A 26,919-nucleotide genomic window follows, 5' to 3' on the forward strand; every position below is an offset into this window, starting at 1 on the left:
GAAGCACTTCCTCAGTACTTCACTGAAGAGTTTGCAATTAAGTTGTACCTCTCGCATCTTCAGGAGATTCCAAAGTGCTTCACGGTAGAATGAGTTAGTCTTGAAAATGTAGTCAATGTTGTTGCGTAGGCAAATATTTGCACAGAGTATGATTCCACAGACAGCAATGAGAGAAATGACTAGTAAATCAGTCTTTGATGCTTGTTTCGGCAAGTAAAAGGATAGAGATTTTGTGAATGGACTGTTTTCCTAACTTATTTAGGAAGGTCAAAATGATTGTAATATGAACAGGCCATTAAATAAAATTAGTTGAGCTGTAGTCACTTGCCTGCTGGCCAGAAACTAAGAACCAATTATGTTTCCTTTTTATAAATATGACCCTCCTCATCTGTCAGGAAAATATAATTTGAAGATATAGATGTCGACTGGTGACAGTTTCACTCGAGTACAGAGTACGACAAAGAGTTCATCCATCGCCTAGTAGTAAATGGAGCAAATTGTTGTGTCCGAGCACTTTGCTGGTGAGGTCTCTGCTTAATCTCGAGCCTTGCTAATGTGCTGTCCATCTGTTCAACTGTGCACATCTCAAATAGCAGGCAACTGTGCCAAAGGCATATATGAGGGCACGTAGCTTATCTTACTGATGAGAGCTAGAAGTAATGATATGAGGGGGTGGGTATGAACTAATCACATAAATCTATTTATTTTCATGAACCATTGCTCATGCTTCATTAATGTTGCTTAATTAGTTACCGAATACAAACCAAACAGTAGTTGGCAGAGTTACATCTTTTACAAGGAACAAACTGCTGTTGAAGTACTGAATACACACAAAAAAAACTCTCGGCTGTGCCAGTTGTGAATGCATGAGCGCAGTCTTTGCCAAACTATAGTGTTATTTTTTGCTTATGTTTGAATACATTCAGCATTAACTTTGAGACTGTTTAGTGGTAATCAGTTGTATTTTTTAATGTAAGAAAGTTCAAACTTGGTGCATGTGGCTTTTCATTCCCAGAGGTGAAACCTTTAAAAATACTGAGCTTGATAATTTTGAGATAATTATTATCTTAATTCATATGCAAACATATAGAACAGACCAGCTGGATCATCAAACTTGTCCTATCCTGCCAAAGTGCAACTTGTACACATCATTCACGTACCCACCCCTGCACAGTCAAGAAATCTCCTGGGAAAGAGGAAGAGAAGTGAAAACCTGAGGGCGGTTTAGGAGAAGACTCGGGAAAGTCTTCCAACCCCAGAAGGTGACTCAGCAAACTCCAGGAGATGATGGGCACTGGTGACAATAACTTCCAATGACACAGGAATCGGCCATTCAGCCTTTTGAGCCTGTTCCATCATTCAGTTAGATCATGGCTGAGCTGTGTCTTAATTCTATCTGCCCTTCTTGGTTCTGTAACCCTTGATAGCATTACATAACAAATATTAATCAATCTGAGTTTTGAAATTTTCAATTGACCTATCATCAACAAGATTTCTGTGAGAGAGACAGAGAGAGATCCAGATTTCCAATACCCTTTGTGTGAAGGATTGCTTCCTTGCACCACCCCTCAACAACCTAGCTATAATTTTAAGGTTTATGACCCCTTGTTCTAAACTCCCCACCAGAGGAAATAATTGCTCACTACCCTATCAAATCCTTTAATCGTCTTAAACACTGGAATTAGATCACTTCTGAATCTTCCACAATTAAGGTAATACAAGCCTGGAAGCCTCATCTTTGTAACTGATCTTAATTTAACTCTTTTATCACTTGTATTATTTTGGTGAATCTGTGCTACAACACCCAACCCCCAAAAGGCCAATACATCCTTCCTGAGGTGCAGTGCCTTGAACTGAATGCAATACTCCACATCATAAAATCAAAGAAATTTACAACACTGACCGGGGCTATTTGGCCCATCATGTCTGTGCCGGCTGAAAAAGAGCTACCCAGCTTAATCCCACCTTCCAGCTCTTAGTCTGTAGTCTTGTAGTTTACGGCACTTCAAGTGTGTGCGCAAATACTTTTTAAATGCACTGATGGTTTCTGCCTCTACCACCCTTTCAGATAGTGACTTCCCAGACTCCCCACTATTGTCGAGGTGAAAAAAAATTCTCAACTCCCCTCTAATCCTTTTATCAATTACAATAAATACGATGCCTCAGTTATTGGCCTTTCAGGGATATAGGTCCTTCCTATCCACTGTAGTCCCCTGATAATTTTTAGACACCTCAGTTAAATCTCCCTTCAGCTTCCTGTGTTCCAAAGAAAACAACCTGGCCTATTCAATCTTTGCTCATAGCTAAAATTCTCCAGTCTTGGTAACATCCTTGTAAATCTCCTCTATCTTCTCTAGTGCGATCACATCCTTCCTGTAATGAGGTGACCAGATGGGGTCTAATTAGAGCTTAATGACCCACCTACTATTGGTAGGTATAGGTGTTTGTTATTTTCAGCAATTTGTCCAGCTCCATTTTGAATGTTTGCAACGAATCTGCATTCATACAAACATACGAATTAGGAGCAGACGGAGGCCACTCGGCCCCTTGAGCCTACCCTGCCATTCAACAAGATCATGGCTGGCCTGATCGTAACTTCAATTCCACATTCCCCTTACCCCCGATAACCTTTCACCCCCTTGCTTATCAAGAATCTATCTACCTCTGCTGTAAAAATATTCAAAGACTCAGGACCCTCAGAGAAAAAAATTCTCCTCATCTGTTGTAAATGGGCAACCCCTTATTTTTAAACAGTGACCCCGAGTTCTAGATACTCCCACAAGACAGAACATCCTTTCCATATCCACCCTGTCAAGACCGCTCAGGATCTTAAATGTTTCAATCAAGTCGCCTCTTACTGTATCCTCTATAGTGAAGACTGATGCAAAATACCTGTTCAGTTAATCTGCTATCTCCTTATTTTCCATTATTATTTTCCCAGATTCACTTTCTATGGGACCACCCCTCACTTTGTTAACTTTTTAAAACATCTATTGAAACTCTTACTATTTGTTTTTATATTTCTAGCTAGCTTTCGTAATCTAATTTTTCCCTCCATATTAATCTTTTAGTCATTCATTGCTTTTTTTAATATTCTGTACAATCTTCTGACTTGCCACCCGTTTTTGAGCAATTATATGCTTTTTCTTTAAGTTTGCTAGTATTTTTAACTTTTTTAGTTAACCATGGACGGTGGATCCTCCCCTCGGAATTTTTTTTTCTTGTTGGAATGTATCTATTCTGTGTATTCTAAAATATCTCCTTAAATGTCTGCCACTGCATTTTTATTGACCTATCCCTTAACCTACTTTGCCAGTTTACTTTAGCTAGCTCTGCTTTCATACCCTCATAATTGCACTTGTTTAAGTTTAAAATACCAGTCTTAGACCTACTCTTCTCTCCCTCAGACTGAATGTAAATCATATGATCTTTGCTGCTTCGGGGCGCCTTCACTGAGGTCAGTAATTAATCCTATCTCATTGCACCATACCAGGTCTAGTATAACCTGCTCTCTGGTTGGCTCCAGGATGTGCTCTTCAAAGAAACTATCCCAAAAAGGTTCTATGAGCTCCTCATCTAGGCTACCTTTGCCCATCTGATGTTTCCAGTCTACGTGATTATCGCTGTGCCTTTCTGACAAGTTCGCATTATTTCTTCCTTTTATACCCCATCCTACCATGTGGTTACTGTTAGGGGGCCTGTACACCACTCCCAAAAGTGACTTCTTGCCTTTATCATTTCTCATCTGTACCCAAACTACTTCTACATCTTGCTTTCCTGAACTTAGGTTATCCCTCTCTAATGTGCTAATACCATCATTAATTAACAGAGCCACCCCTCCACATTTTCCTAGCTTCCTGTCCTTTGTAAATGTCATTTACCCTTCAATATTCAGGTCCCAATCTGTCATCCTGCAGCCATGTCTCTGCAATGGCTATCAGATGTACTTATTTATTTCTATTTGCGCTATCAGTTCATCTGTTTTGTTTTGAATGCTACCTGTATTCAGATACAGTGCCTTTAGATTTGTCCTTTCATTATTTTTGTAACCTCTAGCCTTATCTGCCGATTTACTCTTAGATTTGTACTCTGTCCATTTCTATCAAGGCCTGTTTATCTTTTCCCATATTAATACCTTTCTCTCTTGCCTTGTCTCTCCCCTTTGATCCTTTGCCCCTACTATTCAGTTTAGAACCCTCTCTATTTCCCTAGTTATGTGGCTCACTAGAACACTGTTCCCAGCACGGTTCATGTGTAGACTCTCAACGGTACAGCCCCTACTTTCCTCTGCACTGGTGCAAGTGTCCCATGAACCAGAACCCAGTTCTACCACGCCAGTCTTGGAGCCATGTATTAATTTCTCTAATCTTATTTGCCCTATGCCAGTTTACACATGGCTCAAGTAATAATCCAGAGATTATTACCTTTGAGGTTATGCTTAATTTGGTGCCTAGCTCCTCATACTGACTATGCAGAACCTCTTTCCTTGTCCTGCCTATGTCATTGGTACCTACGTGGACCAGGACGATTGGGTCCTCCCCCTCCCACTGTAAGATCCTCTCCAGCCCTGAGCTGATGTCCTGAACCCTAGCACTGGTCAGGCAACACAGCCTTCTGGACTGTTGCTCTTTTGCTGCAGACAACAGTGTCAATCCCCCTCACTATACTGTCCCCAACTACCACTACTTTCATTTTTGCTCCCCCTGCTTGAACAGCTTCCTGGGCATGGCTAGTCTGCTCATCCACCCTGCAGACCTTGCTTTTGTCCACACAGGTGGCAAGCACCTCAAACTTGTTTGAATATTGCAAAGGCTGAGGCTGCTCTACTACTGTCTCCTTGGTCCCTTTACCTGCCTCACTGAAGGTCACACCCTCCTGTCCGTCACCACTGGACAAAAGCGATGACCCTATTCTAAGGCGTGTGACCATCTTCTGGTACAAAGTGCCCAGGTATATCTCTCCCTCCCTGATGCATTGCAGTGTCTGCAGTTCGGCTTTCAGATCATTTGTCTTGATCTGGAATTCCTCTAGCTACTTACACTTGCTACAGACGTGTTTGTCCTGGATGGCGTTGGCATTCAGGAGATCCCATATTCCACAGCTGCAACACAATACCTGTCTTGCTGTTTTTACTTATGTTATTTAGTTAATTTACTTTAATTACTTTCTTAGTTAACTTAGAATAATTCCTATGTATACTATTTACTATGCATACTAAATGCTAGTACCACCTACAACTCAGAGAAGTTTCTTAATTACACAGGTATATGTTTTAGGTATTTATTTTAAAGTTTTAGATCTTTTTATTTATAGATCTTCCCTAACTCCAGTGTCTTGAGCTGGCTTTAACTCACTGTCCCTTGCACTAACCACTAACCAGCCCATCAACTTACTAATTACTGAACTACTCATACACATAAAGAACAAAGAACAGTACAGCACAGGAACAGGCCATTCGGCCCTCCAAGCCTGCGCCGATCTTGATGCCTGCCTAAACTAAAACCTTCTGGACTTCTGGGGACCGTATCCCTCTATTCCCATCCTATTCATGTATTTGTCAAGATGCCTCTTAAACGTCGCTATCGTACCTGCTTCCACCACCTCCACCGGCAGCAAGTTCCAGGCACTCACCACCCTCTGTGTAAAGAACTTGCCTCGCACATCCCTTCTAAACTTTGTCCCTCGCACCTTAAACCTATGTCCCCTAGTAACTGACTCTTCCACCCTGGGAAAAAGCTTCTGACTATCCACTCTGTCCATGCCACTCATAACTTTGTAAACCTCTATCATGTCGCCCCTCCACCTCCATCGTTCCAGTGCAAACAATCTGAGTTTACCCAACCTCTCCTCATAGCTAATGCCCTCCATACCAGACAACATCCTGGTAAACCTCTTCTGTACCCTCTCCAAAGCCTCCACATCCTTCTGGGAGTGTGGCGACCAGAATTACATGCAATATTCTAAGTGTGGCCTAACTAAAGTTCTGTACAGCTGCAGCATGCCTTGCCAATTTTTATACTCTGTGCCCTGACCGATGAAGGCAAGCATGCCTCCTTATATAAAAGCAAAATACTGCGGATACTGGAAGTCTGAAATAAAAACAAGAAATGCTGGAACCACTCAGCAGGTCTGGCAGCATCTGTGAAAAAAGAAGCAGAGTTAACGTTTCTGGTCAGTGACCCTCTGCCTCGCCCCAAGCATGCCTTCTTGACTACCTTATCCACCTGCGTTGCCACTTTCAGTGACCTGTGGACCTGTACGCCCAGATCTCTCTGCCTGTTAATACTCCTAAGGGTTCTGCCATTTACTGTATACTTCCCACCTGCATTAGATCTTCCAAAATGCATTACCTCACATTTGTCCGGATTAAACTCTATCTGCCAATTCTCCGTCCAAGTCTCCAACCGATCTATATCCTGCTGTATCCTCCGAAAATCCTCATCACTGTCCGCAACTCCACCAACCTTTGTCGTCCACAAACTTACTAATCAGACCAGCTACATTTTCCTCCAAATCATTTATATATACTACAAACAGCAAAGGTCCCAGCACTGATCCCTGCGGAACACCACTAGTCACATCCCTCCATTCAGAAAAGCACCCTTCCACTGCTACCCTCTGTGTTCTATGACAGAGCCAGTTCTGTATCCATCTTGCCAGCTCCCCTCTGATCCCATGTGACTTCACCTTTTGTATCAGTCTGCCATGAGGGACCTTGTCAAAGGCTTTACTGAAGTCCATATAGACAGCATCCACTGCGCTTCCTTCATCAATCATCTTCGCTACTTCCTCAAAAAACTCAAATCGAGTTAGTGAGACACGACCTCCCGTTCACAAAACCATGCTGCCTCTCGCTAATAAGTTCATTTGTTTCCAAATGGGAGTAAATCCTGTCCTGAATAATCTTCTGTAATAATTTCCCTAAAACTGACGTAAGGCTCACTGACCTATAATTTCCTGGATTATCCTTGCTACCCTTCTTAAACAAAGGAACTACATTGACTATTCTCCAGTCCTCTGGGACCTCACCTGTAGCCAATGAGGATGCAAAGATTTCTGTCAAGGCCCCAGCAATTTCTTTCCTTGCCTCCCTCGGTATTCTGGGGTAGATCCCATCAGGCCCTGGGGACTTAACTACCTTAATGCTTTGCAAGACGCCCAACACGACCACCTTTTTGATAACAACATGACCGAGACTATCTACACTCCCTTCCCTCGGCTCATCATCCACCAAGTCCTTCTCTTTGGTGAATACTGATGCAAAGTACTCATTTAGTACCTCGCTCATTTCCTCTGGCTCCACACATAGATTCCCTCCTCTGTCCTTGAGTGGGCCAACCCTTTCCCTGGTTACCCTCTTGCTCTTTCTATACAGATAAAAGCTTTGGGATTCTCCTTAATCCTGCTTGCCAATGACTTTTCATGACCCCTTTTAGCCCTCCTGACTCCTTGCTTAAGTTCCTTCCTACTGTCTTTATATTCCTCAAGGGCTTCGTCTGTTCCCAGCCTTCCAGCCCTTACGAATGCTTTTTTCTTTTTGACCAGGCTCACAATATCCCGCATTATCCAAGATTCCCGAAACTTCTTACTCACAGGAATATGCTGGTCCTGGATTCTAATAAAGCTTACAATTACTGATAAATTACCTGAATTTTGAAAGATAAATGAGCAAAATATTCACCAGCCAATCAACTTAAGACTTTCCTGTGATGTCACACCTCGAGTTCCCACACACTTTTGAATCTGTCTGTCTCTCTCTCCGCCTCGCCCCTCTCTCTCCGCCTCGCCCCGCCTCGCCCCTCTCTCTATTATATCCAGCTCAAATATTCTACCCACTTGGGTTGAGTCTCATCCGTACAGATCTGAAACTTGTCTCCTCAAGGTTCATGCTTTTCCAAAACAAAAAGGCTCAGATCTCCAAGCCCGTATCAAAACCAGTAGGCCAAAAGTAAGTATTGTCCCTTCTCAGAACCTCTTATGACTTTGATCTTCTCAAGCATGTGAATGGGCCAAAACTGGATACAGTATTCTGGATGTGGCCTGATCATGGGTTTGTATGAAGAAAAGATGGTCCTACTTGTTTTATATTTAATTGTCTTAGTAATAGGTCATGACACCTTATTTGCTTTCATCACCTATGGCACTAGTCATGGACCTTCCCTATCTCAAACAGAGTAACCCTCAGGACCTTAACCTGCTCAGCAACCTCCACACAACCCTTTTTGATGTGTAGCTCAGTGAATTGTATTGTAGTGCTTTGAGACCTCCTTACTGCGCTCAGTCTTTCCTGTTGCAAACTACAGGTTTTTTAAAATTCAAAATTTGGCTTCTCTACTTAATAATACTAGTTTGGCCTTGGCTTTCTCTCTCATTCTAAACTTTGGCAATGTCCTGAAGTGAGAATTTTATGGCTTTTAAGTTTCTTCACAATAAAAGAAGTTTAAGTCAGGCTCTCTTACTGATAAGTTACTTGGTTTGTAAGTGAGTTAATGGGAAGATAGGTGGCAGAGCAGTGTCGAGCACAGTCCAAATTGTCTTGGTAATTATTTGAAGGGTCTGGGAGTGATACACATCAGGCGTGCTTAAATCTTTTCATCAACAGCTTAGCAGAGAAAGATTCCTAGATATAGTTGCATGGGTGCGTGTATGTGAACGTGTATTGCAGTGTTTATAAAATGTAATATTGAATCGTGCATATTCTGGGTTTCAGTATTTTCGATATTATCCAGCTATTGTTAATTGCTGTTATCTGTTACATGTGTCTCATCATGTAGAAAAGTCTAGGCAGATGAAATGTTGAAAACAATCAGACTTGTACAAATCTGTGTCAATTCTGCCAAGAGCAGCAACAACTTGTATTATATAGAACCTTGTTTGGAGAAGAACACCCCAGGGTACTTAATAAAAGTGTAACTGCATTCAGTTTTGAGCATTGCACCTCAGGAAAGAGATATTTGCCATGAAATCATAGAGTTACACAGCACAGAAACAGGCCTTCGGCCCATCGTGTCTGTGCTGGCCATCAAGCACCTTTTTTATAATTTATTCATGGGATGTGGGCGCCGCAGGCCAGGCCAGCATTTATTGCCCATCCCTAATTGCCCTTGAACTGAGTGGCTTGCTAGGCCATTTCGAGGGCATGTAAGAGTCAACCACATTGCTGTGGATCTGGAGTCACATGTAGGCCAGACCAGGTAAGGACAGCAGATTTCCTTCCCTAAAGGACATTAGTGAACCAGATGGGTTTTTACAACAATCGACAATGGTTTCATGGCCATCATTAGACCAGCTTTAAATTCCAGATTTATTAATTGACTTCAAATTCCACCTTCTTCTGTGGTGGGATTCGAACCCATATTCCCAGAGCAATACCTGGGTTTCTGGTCTAGTGACAATACCAGTACACTACTGCCTCCTAACTATTCTAATCCCATTTTCCAGCACTTGGCCTGTAGCCTTGTATGCTATCGTGTTTCAAGTGCTCATCTAAATACTTCTTAAATGTTGTGAGGGTACCTGCCTCTACCACCTCTTCAGGTAGTGTGTTCCAGATTCCAACCACCCTCTGAGTGAAATTTTTTTTCTCTCAAATCCCCTCTAGACCTCCTGCCCCTTACAATAAATCTGTGCTCCCTGGTTATTGAACCCTCCGCTAAGCTCATTCAAGACTGGATGTTGGAGGAGGAATATGACAACATGGGAATGTGGGGGGTTCGGATAAGTGGTCGGGTGGTACTGCTGGGTGTTACATCTTTGTGGAAATGCTGCAGTTTCAGTTTCTTGCCTCAGAGGGAGCCCTTCTGTTTCTGTGGCTCATCGGGGGCCTCTAGTGGTAGAAGTTCAGTATTTGCCTGTCATAGTCCCAGCCGATCCTTGGTTTATATGCAGGGCCCTAACAAATTAATGGAGACAATTGCTGAGGAAGGAGATGTGACTGTGAAAACGAGTTTTGGTAAACACTTTTTCAAACACCTGGAGGGAAATGGAAAGCACTGAAGGTGAACAAGGTAAAAGAGACAAACTGAAATCCTGTCAGAGAGAAGAGCAGAACTTCTTCAAAGTAGATATCCCTGGAAGTGAAGTAGCAGTGAATTAAACACTTAAATGAAAGAAAAATACTGCAGATGCTGGAAATACTCAAGTCTGGCAGCATCAGTGGAGAGAGAATCTCATTAAGCTGAGCATCATTTAGAAGGGTTACAATGTCTGTTAAAACCTGTGTTTTCAGTGTCAGTGAGAGCACTTCTGAGACTAAGTCTGAGTAGTATTTCAGGTGAACTGCATGACACTGTACTGCCCGAAACCAAGAATTCCAATGTGTAATTACCGGCTCTGGAGGGAGGGTGATATCTTGTTCCCCAATTTCAGCCAAATTTTCAGTGTCTTGCCTGTATTGAAGCTTGCAGCTAAGGCAGTGTTTGAAGATCTTTTTAATGTTGCTGACCAGTTTGTCGACTTTACCAAACTCGCTTTTCCACAGCTCACTGACAAGAAAAATTATATGTACATTACATTTGATATGGACAGCATTAGGCATTACACCTTGGAGCACAGATTTGAAAGATTTTGTCATGCAAGTTGCATTGTCACTAATGAAAGCAGACACTTTGTTGAAATTGGCACTGTATTTTGAAATGGTTTTGATTATCTCTTGGGAAACTGTGCTGCAATTAATATCTTCTAAGTGGACGCAGTCTGCCAGCACTACTGTTAGCTTTCTTGACTGTACATCTTCAGCCTTACCAGACATAAAACAAACAAAACATGCAGCACATAGTTGTCTTTGCTCATCACAAATAATTGCAAAGACTTGCATGCGGGTAATCTGAGATTTAATCTCACAATGTGTAGCAAAAACCTTTGGTAAATATTCCCGTCATAATTTATTTGCACTTGGCAAGCAACCACCATTTTGCACATATGTTGAATGAATACCTGCACCTTTGGGTGATCAAGTTTTTCCAGTGGTATGTTGGCACATGTAAAAGTTCTGTTGTAACCAACTGACGATTTTCTGAGCTCTCTGTCAATTTCTGAAAAAGAGATGAAATCATTGCTTTTTTTTGCATGTCGGTTTTCTAGCAGTGCAGTGTCGGATGCTCTCTTTCTGCTGCAATGACTTTCGGATTCTAAGTGGCACTGAACCGTTGGCTGCCACGTGTGATCCAACATAACAGTGCAGCTTGTACAAAACAGTATTCCAGCATCGGCATGTAGAATTTAACTTCCAAATTCTTTCACACGATGTGCTGCAGTAATGGTTGTGGCCGTTTTTGATTTGCTCATTCTGACATTCTCACTTGTCTGCTAATACTTGAGACTGTTTCTCTCAAAACTGCGCCAGAAGCCCTCCCTCAACTACCAATCGGAGAGCTGAGCCTTATGCCAATCACTAAAACGTACACTATTCACAACATGCCCAGCAGTCAGTGAGGTGAGCCTTGTGTCAACGAATAAAACTTGCAATGTTCGCAAAATAGCCAATTTCACGGAACACCCAAGATTTCACCGTCTGTGACGCATTTTCACAACTGTGAATTTGGTAGGGCCCTATTTTTATCACTTTAAGGATAATTTTTTAAGTTGTCTAATGCTCATCACCCCAATTTCCACCCACTGTTGCCACCAACCAACCAGTGACTGACTCATTAATACTTTAACTGATATTATATAACTCACTGGCACAATTCACATTTGAAAACTACTTCTTAAAATTGCATTGCTGAATGTTTTTCCACAGTTCAAGTTGATGCAGTGTGAAATTTTCACTCACCCACTATTGTGCTTTACTGAAATATTAGTGAGAACACTGGAGCAGCTGCAACTAATCACAAAGACTTTAATCATCGAGCTTTGGGTTCACTCAGACCAGTGAATTACTCTTAGGAAATTACAGTTTATAATTGCTGATTGTATAGAGTGACAGTATTTCATCAGAGGTCATCATATGAAAGTCAGACCATCAATGTTAATCACACTTATTCTCTGCCTTGATTGATAGCACTTTTGCCTCTATGTCAGGTAGTTGTGGGTTTAAACCCACCGTAGAATTTGGGCATTTAATCTAGAATGCCGCGTTAGTCTTATACTGAAGGAGGTATTGCAGTGACGAAGGTGCCATGCTTTGGCCGAACCATTAAGCTGAAGCACTGTCGGTCTGTTCCTGTGGTTTGGATGGATGTTAAAAATCCCAAGACGTTAAGTGAAGAAGCAGAATAATTCTCCCATGTTTAAAGTGGCTGCTATTCGTGGCCTACATAATGGGCACAGCACTTCAAAGTAATTAATTTTATGTGAAGCATAGGATGAAAGATGTGCTAGATTGCAATATAAATATTCTTTCTTTCTTGGGAATTAGTTCTATCTTGTAGATGCTGCTTTTGGGCTTTCACATCTAAGAACATAAATAGGAGCAAGAGCAAGGCCATATGGCCCCTTGAGCCTGCTCTGCCATTCATTAGGATCATGGCTGATCTCCAACCTTAACTTTGCTTTCCCACTTGATCCCCATATCCCTTGATTCCTTTAGAGTCCAAAAATCTCTTAATCTCAGCCAGAGCATCCACATCCCTCTGGGGTAGAGAATTCCAAAGATTCCCAATTCGCCTAACTGAAGAAATTTTCTCCTCATCTCAGTCCTAAATCGTTGACTAGGTCCTAAATCATTCTGAGACTGTCCCCTAGTTCTCAACCACCCCCGCTCCCCCTCCACCCTGGAGAAAAGGCCTTTCAGCCTCTGTTTTATAATGCCCCTGTGAAGCACTTTATTACATTGTAGGCACTATATAAATACAAATTGTTGTTCCCTGACAAGCCCTTAAGAATCTTATGTATTTCAATGGGATCACCTCACATTCTTCTAAATTCTGGAGAGTATAGGCCCATTCCACTTAGTCTGTCCTCATAGGACAACGGTCATCCCCGGAACCAATCGGGCCTATTAACTTGTTCACTCTACTTTTAATGTAATAAGAGTCCTCTGATGTTTTAATTTAAAGAGAAAATAGTGAAAGCTGCTAAAATACGACAGTGTGACTGATGCAATGCTGCAACATTTTACCAATCGACAATTGTGGCAGTCTTTGCACAGGGTCATCTCTCATAAACTGAATTTGACATTAATTCCTGAGAATTGCTAGTAGTTTTGCTGATCCCAATTAAAGTGATGTGTTTTATTATTGCTCCTTAAAGTAGTGGAGAACCATGTTAGATATGATACTGCAAAACCACACAGATTTATAGCAGTTATGGTTTGAGAAGTCACTTTTCTATTGCCGTGTAAGGATTCCAAATCTTTGTGGGAGGTATTTTTGGGTTTTGGTAATGTAAATTTTTGCTCCATGTAAGCATTTCACTTAGGGCGGCACAGTGGCGCAGTGGTTAGCACTGCAGCCTCACAGCTCCAGGGACCCGGGTTCGATTCTGGGTACTGCCTGTGTGGAGTTTGCAAGTTCTCCCTGTGTCTGCGTGGGTTTTCTCCGGGTGCTCCGGTTTCCTCCCACAAGCCAAAAGACTTGCAGGTTGATAGGTAAATTGGCCATTATAAATTGTCACTAGTATAGGTAGGTGGTAGGGAAATATAGGAACAGGTGGGGATGTTTGGTAGGAATATGGGATTAGTGTAGGATTAGTATAAATGGGTGGTTGATGGTCGGCACAGACTCGGTGGGCCGAAGGGCCTGTTTCAGTGCTGTATCTCTAATCTAATCTAATCTAATCTAACAACATTTATATAAATTGCATGTATAATGTTGATCAGAGTGCTTAACTTGTAAATGAATTTGGGACATTAAATTTAGCCTCAGTTCTGAAGCATTTGAGCATTCAGATCCTTCTGGCAATGGTGTTTACAGCAACCCTCATACCAACTTATTTAAAACTAGTTGGTTTTTTTTGGTATTTAACCCTTGACTTTAATCAAATTTAAAACTTAAGTAAAAATGTTATATAATACATTGGTTAGTTCTTCCTCTTCCCATCCAGAATCGGATATTGTGATTTAATAGGGGAATTACCTTCCCTTTCACTCTATTCTAAGTATAAGGGTTTCCAATAGATTTCTCTGTTACCTCCCACACTAGGCTAAGTTTGTAATCAGTATGTGTTGGCTCTTTGTTCTGTGAACAGTTCAGAGTTTCTCTCCTCCTGCTCTGACCATGTAGAGAGCAGTTTTCCAAATTTAGCAGATGCTGTTTGCTTTCAACTTAAAGTTCCCTTTACCAGTTTACTGACACTATTTGATTGTGGCCCACTTCAGCCTGATTGATATGACTCTGGTTGATTTTTCTTCAGTCATGCCGATATCAAGTGATTAGGTTTAAAACTTTGATCCTTTCCAGTGGCTAATTCATGCCATGCTCCTTATCTTTTGCTGGCAATTTTCAAATTGTGAAGCCACTCTTCGCTCAATATAGAGGCTTGTTGTAACTGCTTTGGAGGCCATTTTTGCTATATTGATAAAACTCGATTCGCACACATACAGAGACCAAATAGATGATACTGAAGCCCCCCTGCGTTCCTTAGCCAGTAAGGGAATTAAGGTTCTGCAGAAAACATTCTTACAAGCGCTTCCTAAACATGAATATGCTTGTACGATAAGGGAGCAGATTGTGTGGCCTCGTGTATCTCAACATTGTCAGGAAAACTACACCTGCCAAAATGAGACACATTCATTTTGTCATTAATTTTAAACTGTTGCTAGACTGAAAGTGGGCTGGTTTAAAAGACCACTGGAGGCATGGCTGCACACATTTGCATTCTAAAAGACAATTGCCTGGAGAAGACCATGGAATTGCTCCCTGATTCAATTAACCAGGTGGATTTTGATCAAAAAGCCATTGAAGGTGTGAAAAACCAGCATTCCATCCCCCCCCCCCCACCCCAACCACTGGGGTGCCTGCTAATATGGACAATCCACAAACCTCGCCAGGCAGGTTGTTCCAAATAAGAGGTTAGTCACATGACTAGTTTGGCCAACTTGGAGTTTTGAACTGTGCTCACAGAACAGTTGGAAAACAGACTGCAATTTGAAGACAACAGAGAAGGAAGATCTCTCCCTCTCTTTCTCACGAAGTTCCAGGGGAGTTAACTGAAGCTGCTCAAAGCTCTAGAGAAGACTCCTGCAACTAAACAAGTGAAATTGTGCACTGGGCCCCAACGAGAATTGCAAGATTTAACTGCAGTCAAAAACTGTACATCTAATCCACAAAGAGTAACTGAGCTCCAGCTATTACTTTAAACATTTCTCCTTCTTTCTTCTCCCCTGTCTATTTGCGTGTGTGTTTATCGCGTATGCATGCTAGCGTGGTTGCATCGTGTATTTCTAGTAGTTTTAACCGAATTAGAGTTTTAAGGTTAATAAACTTGCACCTTGTTTAAATCGAAGAAAACCTGTCTGGTTGATTTATTTGACGTTACAATTAGAGAACAGTGAGCAAGGATTCACTGAAGGGAAGCTTAAAACACGGTGTTTTAAAAGTTAAACCCTGTTACAGCCAAACCAGGCAAAGGCTGAGAGGGAACTCCGAGACCCCTTTCTTCCCGGTCGAAATAATTGACATCAAATCAACTGAACCCCACAATCTAGCTCCTAGTTTATTGCTGTCCAAGACCAACCCAGCCAAGTGGCAGGAATGTCCAGCCCATAAATGCCAGATGGGTGATTTTATTGCATTCAACAACAACTTAGTGCCTTTAATATAATAAAATGTCCCAAGGCACTTCACAGGGGCATTATAAAACAAAATACAACACTGAGCCACATGAGATATTACGGCAGATGACCAAAAGACAGGTAAGTTTTAAGGAGTGTCTTAAAGGAGGAGTGAAGTAGAGAGGAGGAGAGGTTTAGGGAGGGAATTCCAGAGCTGAGGGCCTAGGCAGCTGAAGGCACGGCCACCAGTGGTGAGTGATTAAATTCGGGGATGTTCAAGAGGCAGGAATTGGATGAGTGTAGGTATCTCGGAGGGTTGTGGGGCTGGAGGAAATTAGAGATAAGTAGGGATGAGGCCATGGAGGGATTTCAAAACAAGAATGAGAGTTTTAAAACTGAGGCATTGCTTGACAGGAGCCAAGGTAGGTGATGGGTGAAGGGAAGTTGGTGCGAGTTAAGACATGGGCAGCAGAGATTTGGATAACGTCATGTTTCGGGAGGGTAAAATGTGGGAGACCAGCCAGGACTGTGTTGGAATAGTCAAATCCAGAGGTAACGAAGATGTGGATGACTATTTCAGCAGTAGAGGAGCTGGGGCAGAGGTGGAAATAGGTGGTCTTAGTGATGGAGTAGCTATGTGGTTGAGGTCAATTATGACACCGAGGAGTCTGTCAGTTGCCAGGGAGGGGGATGGACTCGGTGGCTAGGGAGCGGAGTTTGTAGACAATGACTTTGGTCTGCACAGTATTTAATTAGAAGAAATTTCTGCTCATCCAATGCTGTGCGACAACTTGAAGATAGTGCAGGGGAACAGCAAGGTGATGGTGAGAGCTGGGTGTTGTCAGTGTACATGCAGAAACTGATTTTTTTCAGATTCTGTCGCTGAGGGGCAGCATGTCGATGAGAGTGGAGGGGGCCAAGGATAGATCCTTGGGGAAACAGCAGAGATAATAGTGTGGTAGTGGGTAGAGCAGCATTGCAAGTGATTCTTTGGCTACAACCATTCACCACTACTCTCTGGAGGTGGCTCCACAAACATCCCCATCCTCTATGATGGGGAAGGCAGCACATCAGTGCAAAAGACAAGGCTGAAGCATTTGCATCCATCTTCAGCCAGAAATGCCAAGTGGATGATCCATCTCAGTCTCCTCCTGAGGTCCCCAGCATCACAGATGCCAGTCTTCAGCCAATCTGATTCACTCCAAGTGATATCAAGAAACAGCTGAAGGCACTGGATACTGCAAAGTCAATGGGCCCTAACAACATTCCAGCAATAATACTGAAGACTTGTGCTCCAGAACTAGTTGCACCCCTAGCAAAGCTGTTCCAGTCAAGCTACAACGCTGGCATCTACCTGGCAATGTGTAAAATTGCCCAGGTATGTCCTATGCACAAAAAGCAGGACAAATCCAATCCAGCCAATTACCGCCCCATCAGTCTACTCTCAATCATCAGTAAAGTGATGGAATGCGTTGTCAACAGTGCTATCAAGTGGCACTTGCTCAGCAATAACCTGCTCACTGATGCTCAGTTTGGGTTCTGCCAGGGCCCCTCAGCTCCTGACCTCCCTTGGTCCAAATATGGAAAAAAGAGCTGAATTCAAGAGGTGAGGTGAGAGTGACTGCCCTTGACATCGAGGCAGTATTTGACTGAGTGTGGCATCAAGGAGCCCTAGCAAAACTTGAGAAAATGAGAATCCAATGGGAAAACTCTCGGCTGGTCGGAGTCAAACCTAGTGCAAAGGAAGGTGATTGTGGTTGTTGGAGGTCAATCATCTCAGTCCCAGGACATCACTGCAGGAGTTCCTTAGGGTAGTGTCCTAGGCCCAACCATCTTCTGCTGTTTCATCGATGACTATCAGTCCATCATAATGTCAGAAGTGGGGATGTTTTCTGATTGCACAATGTTCAGTACCATTCATGACGACTCCGATACTGAAGCAGCCCATGTCCCTATGCAGCAAGACCTGGACAACATCTAGGTTTGGGCTGATGTGTGGCATGAATGTTACTTGTCGCTTAAGTGCCAGGCAATGACCATCTCGAACAAGAGAGAATTTAACCATCTCCCCTTGATGTTCAGTGGCATTACCATTGCTGAATCCCCTACTATCAACATCCTTGGGGTCACCATAAATGCTATGGCTACAAGAGCAGGTCAGAGGCTAGCAATTCTGCAGCAAGTAACTCACCTCTCGCCAAAGCCTGTCCACCAAGGCACAAATCAGGAGTGTGATAGAATACTCCCCACTTGCCTGGATGGTTGCAGCTCAACAACACTCAAGCTCGTCAACATCCAGGACAAAGCAGCTTGCTTGATTGACACCCCATCTGCCACCTTAAACATTCACTCCCTCCACCACCGACACACAGTTGCAGCAGTGTATGCTATCTACATGATGCACTGCAGCAACTCACCAAGGCTACTTCGGCAGCACCTGCGACCTCTACCACCTAGAAGGACAAGGGCAGCAGATGCATGGGAACACCACCTGCACGTTTACCTCCAAGTCATACACCATCCTGACATGTAACTATATTTCCATTCCTTCATTGTCGCTGGGTCAAGATCCTGGAACTCCCTTCCTATCAGCATTGTTTGTGTATCTGCACCCCAAGGACTTCAGCGGTTCAAGGCAGCTCGCCACCACCTTCTCGAGGGTAATTAGGGATGGGCAAAGAATGCTGGACGAGCCAGCGATACCCACAACCCCAGAATGAATAGTGAATGCAGTCCCTAGTTGGTAGTCGGTGGAGACACGTTAGAGGAGATGGTGTAATCGACCATGTCAAAGGCTGCAGACTGGTCAAAAAGGACAAGGAGCAATAGTTGACCTTTGTTACAGTCACATTGGATGTCATTTGTGACTTTGATAGTTGTTTCAGTACTGTGGCGGAGCAGAAACCTGATTGGAGGGATTCAAACATGGAATTCCAAGCAAGCTGACTATGAATTTGGGTGATGGCAATTGTTACAACTGACCGCTCCTGTCAAATCCCCCAATCAAAATATACAATTCTGATTGTGGTGGGACCAATGCACTGTTAATTCAATAATAATAATAAAAGCAAAATACTGCGGATGCTGGAAATCTGAAATAAAAACAAGAAATGCTGGAACCACTCAGCAGGTCTGGCAGCATCTGTGGAAAGAGAAGCAGAGTTAACGTTTCGGGTCAGTGACCCTTCATCGGAACTGACAAATATTAGAAAAGTCACAGGTTATAAGCAAGTGAGGTGGGGGTGGGGCAAGAGGTAACAAAGGAAGTCTAGACTGGACCAGGCCGCATAGCTGACCAAAAGGTCACGGAGCAAAGGCAAACAATATGTTAATGGTGTGTTGTAAGACAAAGCATTAGTACAAATTAGGTGTTAATACACTGAATATTGAACAGCAGCAAGTGCAAACCTGAAAAAAACAGTGAGTAAGCAAACTGAACAAACAAAGATGAAATGAAATAAATGCAAAAAAAAGATTGTAAAAAAGAATGTAAAATGAAAGAAGAAAAAATAACTAAAAATGAAAGTAAAATGGGGGGCTGTCATGCTCTGAAATTATTGAACTCAATGTTCAGTCCGGCAGGCTGTAGTGTGCCTAATCGGTAAATGAGATGCTGTTCCTCGAGCTTGCGTTGATGTTCACTGGAACACTGCAGCAATCCCAGGACAGAGATGTGAGCATGAGAGCAGGGGGGAGTGTTGAAATGGCAAGCAACTGAAAGCTCAGGGTCCTGCTTGCGAACTGAGCGGAGATGTTCCGCAAAGCGGTCACCCAGTCTGTTAATTCAATCCCGTTACTCCACAGATCGGCTAACATATCACTTAAAACTTTCCAAATTCAAGAAAGACCCAGCCAAATTGTACCATCTATTAACCCCCGAATGAGGCTAACCAAACCAGGTGTCTTTAAATCAACAAATTAACTCTTTAATTAGAAGAACTAAATTCTTAAACACTACGAAGATATAAACAACATTTAGAATAGAAAAAAATAGAGTCCTTGCAAATTTACAGTCCAATGTTGCGCGAAGTCCTCACGGGATGTTGCTTTCTTTCTCCAGCAAATTTCAATAATTTACGACTTGCAAACACTTTCAACAGAATCAATCTGACTTTTGAGTTTTTGAGGGATATAAGATTGTCACAGTCTAACTTCCCTTTCTTCAATTTAAATTACCAGTGATCTCTGTTTCGGCTTGACTTCTTTTAGGATTTTGACAGATAATTAAACAGACTAAAATCCCCTTCCTTCAGTTTAAATGGTTGAGAGCTCTTTTTCAGGTGTGCTAAATACCACAGCTGTCTGTGTTGGTCTGTCTGTTAGAACAAACTGTCATCAACGAAAAGCCAGTTCAAAACTGAATTCTAACAAATGCATCACATGAGACTCACTCCCAGTGGCTGTTTCTATGGTAACGAGAATGCACCCTTTGAATTGCAGTCTCCAAATGGCTGTTTCTAACAGCAACCAAAAATGCACCTTTGTATAGCTCCTGAGGCTTGCCGGTTCTTAAAGTAATACTGATCCCTTGCAAGCCTTAAAGGCAAACTGCATATTCCTGGAAGAAAACTACAGGACTATGACACAATGTACTCAAGGACTTTGGAAAAGAAAGGGAGTTTTCTTTTATTATCTTGGGATGTGGGCGTCGCTGGCAAGGCTAGCATTTATTGCCCAACCCTATTTTCCCTTGACAATTGAGTGGCTTGCTCTAGGTCATTTCAGAGGACAGTTAAAAGTCAACCACATTGTTGTGGGTCTGGAGTCACATGTAGGCCCGGTAAGGACAGCAGATTTCTTTCCTAAAGGACATTATGGAACCAGATGGATTTTTACATCAATCAATGATAGTTTTTTGGCACCAATACAGAGACTAGCTTTCAATTCTAGACTTTTATTAATTGAATTTTAATTCCACCAGCTCCCTTGGTGGGATTTGAATCCATTTCCCCCAGGACTTTAGCCTGGGCTTGTGGATTACTAGTCCAGTGACATTACCACTATGCCACCATCTCCGCTTGAAGATAGAACAGTAGTTGTAAGGTCAATGGGGTCAAGGATCTTTTTTTAAGGAAATGGGGCAGTACCTGAGCAGAGAGAACCATTAACAATATCAGCTAACAAGGAGGTCAGGAAAGGAAGTTAGGTGGTCAGTATTTTAGTGGGAATAGGATGGAGAGAACAAGAGGTGGGTCTCTAGCAAGATGAGCTCAGAGTTAGGTGAGAAACTAGAGAAAGAGATAAGTTCATGAGTAGGCCAGAGGACCTTGGAGGATGTTTGGCCTAGTGGAAGGGAGGGAACTGGCAGAAGCAGCTGAATTTTAGTGACAAAGAAGTTCATGAGCTCCTTTATATTTGTTGGAGGCGAGGGTGGAGAGAAGGGTTTAAGACTGTTGCAGGGGAAAAGATGTCGGGGGTTATCCTTGCATTCCAGGCTGATCCTGGAATAATGAGCAACCTTGGTAGATAAGCGCACGATCGATAATGCTTTGTAATCTAGCCAGATCTAGCAGTGAGTGGCTAAACCCTTTGTCAGCCATATCTGTTCAAGTCTGTGTTCACTGGACATAAGGGAGTGGAGATGAGGGTCGTACCAGGGAAAATGGACAGGATGCGAAAGAGTAATGGTTTTAATGGCAACTGGGGCATTGAAAGTTAGGTGAGGGTGTGGTCGAGGCTAGACAGTTAGCATTTTGAAAGTGCATTTGTAAGTGAATTGGGAGGCTTTTTTCCAGGGGTGGGCACAGGAAAAAGCAGGCTTGGGAGGGGTAAAGGAGATGTGGGTGGAGAGCATTCACTGATGCAACCTTTTATGCTGCCTCGGCTGTGGCTTCAGCTCTGACTGATAGTGAAGCCCAACAAGAAGCATTTCCAACTAGGCACAAACCAACTAAAAATAGTATACTGAAGCAAAGTACTGCAGATGGTGGAATGCTGGAATTACTCAGATCTGGCAGCATCTGTGGAGGGAAGAACTGAGTTAACAACTTAAGTATGTGAACTGTCATCAGAACTCTGACCCGAGTGACCAGTGGGAGGTGCGAGGCTGCCCGGACAGTGACTGGAGTTTGTGTAGAAGGAAGTTGGACAGTGTTTAATGCTTATGTTGGTTTCCTTGGGTCAGTTACTGCAAATAGAATTATATACGCGAGGAGCCTGGTTCTAGAGGTTTGGGTGACTACAATTGAGTCTTCCTAACACTGTAAGCCAATGGAAAACGTGCAGAGAAACTTGCGAAGGAAAGTCTGAAGTGTTCGACACAACCATTGGAAACGACTTGGATATTGAGTTTGTTTAGCAGATGTTATGGCAAAATGTGTTACTGGTGTGATTAGACATAAGGAAGCTGTTTGAGGAAAGTGCAAAATTAATTATTGTGTGTTTACCTATTTTCAATCAACAGTGGCTGCAGGCGACTTAATAGATTAAGGACTTACATTGTATTGCATTTGTTTTTTTAAAATCAGGATCTGCCAAAAGTCAAAGAAGTAAATATTATTCTTCCTGAAGAGGTCCAAAAGGAGCGCATTGGGATTGTCTCCAGTATTATTGATCAACTGGGTACGTAAAGCATATATCACTGAATTAAAACACCACTCTTATCCATGAGTTCAGGTAATGTGACACAGAGAAGCAATATTATTTATGTCCATGGATCTAATAAGTAAGTAATTCTTGACAGTGATGCATGATATGCCATTTCATCTTCTTTAGAGCACTCCTCCATTTCCATGTCAACAGAGCAGGCAACTCTGGGGTGACATTCCATAGGCAGATTGCATTTTACCATGTCCAGTGTACAACAAGGATTCAAGCTCTTTCAGAGACCATACAAAACTGTATTGAGTCAATATATGCTCTTTAGGGACTTTTTAAAATGGGAAAACCTAAACTAGGAAAAAAAATTGCCAACACCCCTGTATTTCATTTCGTTGTTTGCACTGCAGCCTCTTGTAAGGTGCCACTCAAACACACCAGAGCTGTGCTCTGTAAATGCTAATTGGGGGAAATAAACCTCCCAAAGAGTGTTTAATGACCAGGGGAATTTTATGATTAAATTCCTGACTTTGATGTACTTACCTGTGGCGGTGCATTCTGTTTTAATACCTGTTGCAAAAAGACACCAGCATCATAACACTGCTGCGAATGCAGGAATGATTGTGCACCACTTGTCATGAAATTGAAAGGGAAACTGTTTTGTTTAGATATTGGTGACAGGCAGCACAAAACATGCAAAGTTAATCTGCTTTAAATTTTTTTCAATACAATGTGTGTGCCCAGAGTACGTATGAATGAACTTTTGTAACCTGGGACAAAATAAACAGTCACATGGGCCAATTTGCTTTAATTAAAGAAAGCCAGCATGGACTTATTAAGGACACTTAGTGTTTAGTTTAGTTGAGCTTTTTGAGGTAACAGAGCGAAGGTTGATGAGGGGAATGCAATTGATGTGGTGTACATGGACTTCCAAAAGGCATTTGATAAAGTGCCACATTAACAGGCTTGTCAGCAAAGTTGAAGCCCGTGGAATTAAAGGGACAGTGGCAGCGTGGCTGCGAATTTGGCTGAGTGATGGGAAACAGAGAATAGATGTAAATGGTTGTTTTTCAGACTGGAGGAAGGTGTATAGTGGGGTTCCCCAAAGGTCGGTATTCATAGAATCATTACAGCACATAAGAAGGCTATTTGACCCACTGTGTCTGTGCTGGCACTCCTAATGAGCAATTAGAAACATAGAAAAATAGGAGCAGGAGTAGGCCATTCGGCCCCTCGAGCCTGCTCCGCCATTCAATACGATCATGGCTGATCATCCAAACTCAGTAACCTGTTCCCACTTTCTCCCCGTATCCCTTGATCCCATTAGCCCTATGAACTATTATCTAACTCTTGAATATGTTTAATGATTTGGCCTCAACTGCTTTCCATGGTAGAGAATTCCATAGTTTCACCACTCTCTGGGTGAAGAAATCTCTCCTCATCTCCGTCCTAAATGGCTTACCCCTTATCCTTAGACTGTGACCCCTGGTCCTGAACTCCCCCGCCATCGGGTACATCCTTCCTGCATCTAGTCTGTCCAGTTCTGTTAGAATTTTGTAGGTTTCTATGAGATCCCCTCTCATTCTTCTAAACTCTAGCGAATACAAGCCTAATCGACTCAATCTCTCTTCATACGTCAGTCCTGCCATCCCAGCAATCAGTCTGGTGAACCTTCGCTGCACTCTCTCCATAGCAAGAACATCCTTCCTCAGATAAGGAGACCAAAACTGCACACAATACTCCAGATGTGGTCTCACCAAGGCCTTGTATAATTGCAGCAAGACATCCTTGCTTCTATACTCGAATCCTCTCACTATGAAGGCCAACATACCATTTGCCTTCTTAACTGCCTGCTGCACCTGCATGCTTACTTTCAGTAACTGGTGCACAAGGACACCCAGGTCACACTGCACCGCCCCCTTTTCCAATCTATTGCCGTTCAGATAATCTGCCTTTCTGTTGCCACCAAAGTTATCCACCCAATTTATCCACATTATACTGCATCTGCCATGTATTTGCCCACTCACTCAACCTGTCCAAATCTCACTGGAGCTTCTCTGCATCCTCCTCACAGCTCACACTCCCACCCAGCTTTGTGTCGTCTGCAAATTTGGAGATATTACATTTTAATTCCCTCGTCAATGTCTTTAATATATGCTGTGAATAGCTGGGGTCCTAGCAGTGATCCCTGCGGTACCCCACCAGTCACTGACTGCCACTCGGAAAAAGACCCGTTTGTTCCTACTCTTTGTTTCCTGTCTGCCAACCAATTCACTATCCATGTCAGTACCTTAACCCCAATCCCATGTGCTTTAATTTTACACGCTGGTCTCTTATATGGGACCTTGTCGAAAGCCCTCTAAAAGTCCAAATACACCACATCCACTGGTTCTCCCTTATCCTACTAGTTACATCCCCAAAAAATTTCAGTAGATTTGTCAAGCATGATTTCCCTTTCGTAAATCCATGTTGACTTTGTCCGATCCTGTCTAATGGACTCTAGCATTTTCCCCACTGCTGATGTCAGGCGAACCGGTCTATAATTCCCTGTTTTCTCTCAACCTCCTTTTTTAAATAGTGGGGTTACATTAGCTACCCTCCAATCCATTGGAACTGTTCCAGAGTCTATAGAATTTTGAAAAATGACCAATAATACATCTACTATTTCTGGGGCCACTTCCTTAAGTACTCTGGGATGTAGATTATCAGGCCTTGGGGATTTATCGTCCTTCAATCCCATCAATTTCCCTAACATCATTTCCCTACTGATACTGATTTCGTACAGTTCCTCCTTCTCACTAGACCCTATGTTCCCCAATATTCATGGGAGGTAATTTGTGTCCTCCTTTGTGAAGACGGAACCAAAGTATGTATTTAATTGGTCTGCCATTTCTTTCTTCCCTATTATAAATTCCCCCAATTGTAACTGTAAGGGACCCACATTTATCTTCACTAATCTTTTTCTCTTCACGTATCTATAGAAGCTTTTACAGTCAGTTTTTATGTTCTCTGCAAGCTTATTCTCAAACTCTATTTTCCCCGTCTTAATCAATCCTTTTGTCCTCCTTTGTTGAATTCTAAACTTTTCCCAATCCTCAGGTTTGCTGATTGTACTGGTCATTTTATATTTCTCCTCCTTAGATCTAATACTATCCCTAATTTCTTTTGTAAGCCACGGTTGAGCCACCCTTCCTGTTTTATTTTTGTGCCAGACAGGAATGAACAATTGTTGTAATTCATCCATGCGCTCTTTAAATGCTAGCCATTGCCTATCCACTGTCAACCCTTTAAGTAACATTCCTCAATCTATCATAGCCAACTCGCGCCTCATACCTTCATAGTTTCCATTATTTAGATTCAGGACCCTAGTCTCAGAATCAACACTCTCCCTTTCCATCTTAATGAAGAATTCTATCATGTTATGGTCGCTCTTCCCCAAGAGACCCGGCACAACAAGATTGTTAACCAATCCTTTCTCATTACACAATACCCAGTCTAGGATGGCCTGTTCTCTCGTTGGCTCTTCAACGTATTGGTCCAAAAAACCATCACATACACACTCCAGGAATTCCTCCTCTACAGTGTTATTACTAATTTGGTTTGCCCAATCTATATGTAGATTAAAGGCACCCATAATTACAGTTGCACCCTTATTGCATGTGTCTCTAATTTCCTGTTTAATGCCATCCTCTACATCACCACTGCTGTTTGGGGGTCCATATACAACCCCCACCGACGTTTTCTGCCCCATGGTGTTTTCCATACAGATTCCACATCAGGATTCTCTGAGCTAATATCCTTCCTCACTATTGTATTGATTTCCTCTTTTACTAACAATGCTACTCCACCTCCTTTCCCTTTTTGCCTGTCTTTCCTAAATATTGAATACCCTTGGATGTTCAGTTCCCATCCTTGGTCACCCTGCAAACATTTGCATCTATTTGCGCGGTTAATTCATCTACCTTATTGCGGATACGCCCGCGCATTGAGACACCATGCCTTTAGACTTGTCTTTTTAACATTCTTAGTCATCTTAGCATTTTTCGCACTATAGCCCTATTTGTTACTTGCCCTTGATATCTATGCCTTCCACTTTTGTCTTTTTGTTTCCTGTCTTTCATTACTATCCTTGTTTCCTCCTCCTCAGTCTCCCCGCTCAGGTTCCCATCCCCCTGCCATTCTAGTTTAAATCCTCCCCAACCACACTAGCAAACGCCCCTGCGAGGACATTGGTTCTGGTCCTGCCTGGTTGTAACCAGTCCCGCTTGTACAGGTCCCACCTTCCCCAGAACCGGTCCCGATGTCCCAGGAATCTAAATCCCTCCTTCCTGCACCATTTCTCCAGCCGCGTTTACATCTGGTCTATTCTCCTGTTCCGACACTCACTAACACGTGGCTCAGGAAGTAATCCTGACCCAACGTGTACCCTTTAAGGTGGAGGGAGGGCCAACAAGTCCTGGATGTCAAGGGATTTAGAGGATCGGATCAGTGAAAAAAAGGAGGCCTATGGCAGATTCAGAGCACTGAAAACAGCGGAGGAACTAGAGGAGTATAGAAAGTGTACGAAGGTACTTAAAAAAAAAAGTAATTAGGAGAGCGAAGAGGGGACATGAAAAACCTCTGGCGGGCAAGATAAAGGAAAATTCTAAGGCGTTTTATAAGTATATTAAAAGCAAGAGGATAACCAGCAAAAGAGTAGGGCATATTAGAGACCAAAGTGGCAAACTGTG

General features: G+C 42.6%; 1 protein-coding gene across 1 annotated transcript in view; it reads left to right on the top strand.

Moving 5' to 3' along the window:
• The window catches only part of naf1 (nuclear assembly factor 1 homolog (S. cerevisiae)), a 350,613-nt gene that overhangs the window by 165,426 nt on the left and 158,268 nt on the right, over window positions 1–26,919 (top strand). The window contains exon 4 of the mRNA XM_068021523.1: window positions 22,120–22,213. Coding sequence (XP_067877624.1) covers window positions 22,120–22,213 — 94 coding nt within the window. The remainder of the gene's footprint in view (window positions 1–22,119; window positions 22,214–26,919) is intronic.

Source organism: Heterodontus francisci, chromosome 1 (genome assembly GCF_036365525.1).
Source record: "Heterodontus francisci isolate sHetFra1 chromosome 1, sHetFra1.hap1, whole genome shotgun sequence".
Classification (NCBI taxonomy): domain Eukaryota; kingdom Metazoa; phylum Chordata; class Chondrichthyes; order Heterodontiformes; family Heterodontidae; genus Heterodontus; species Heterodontus francisci.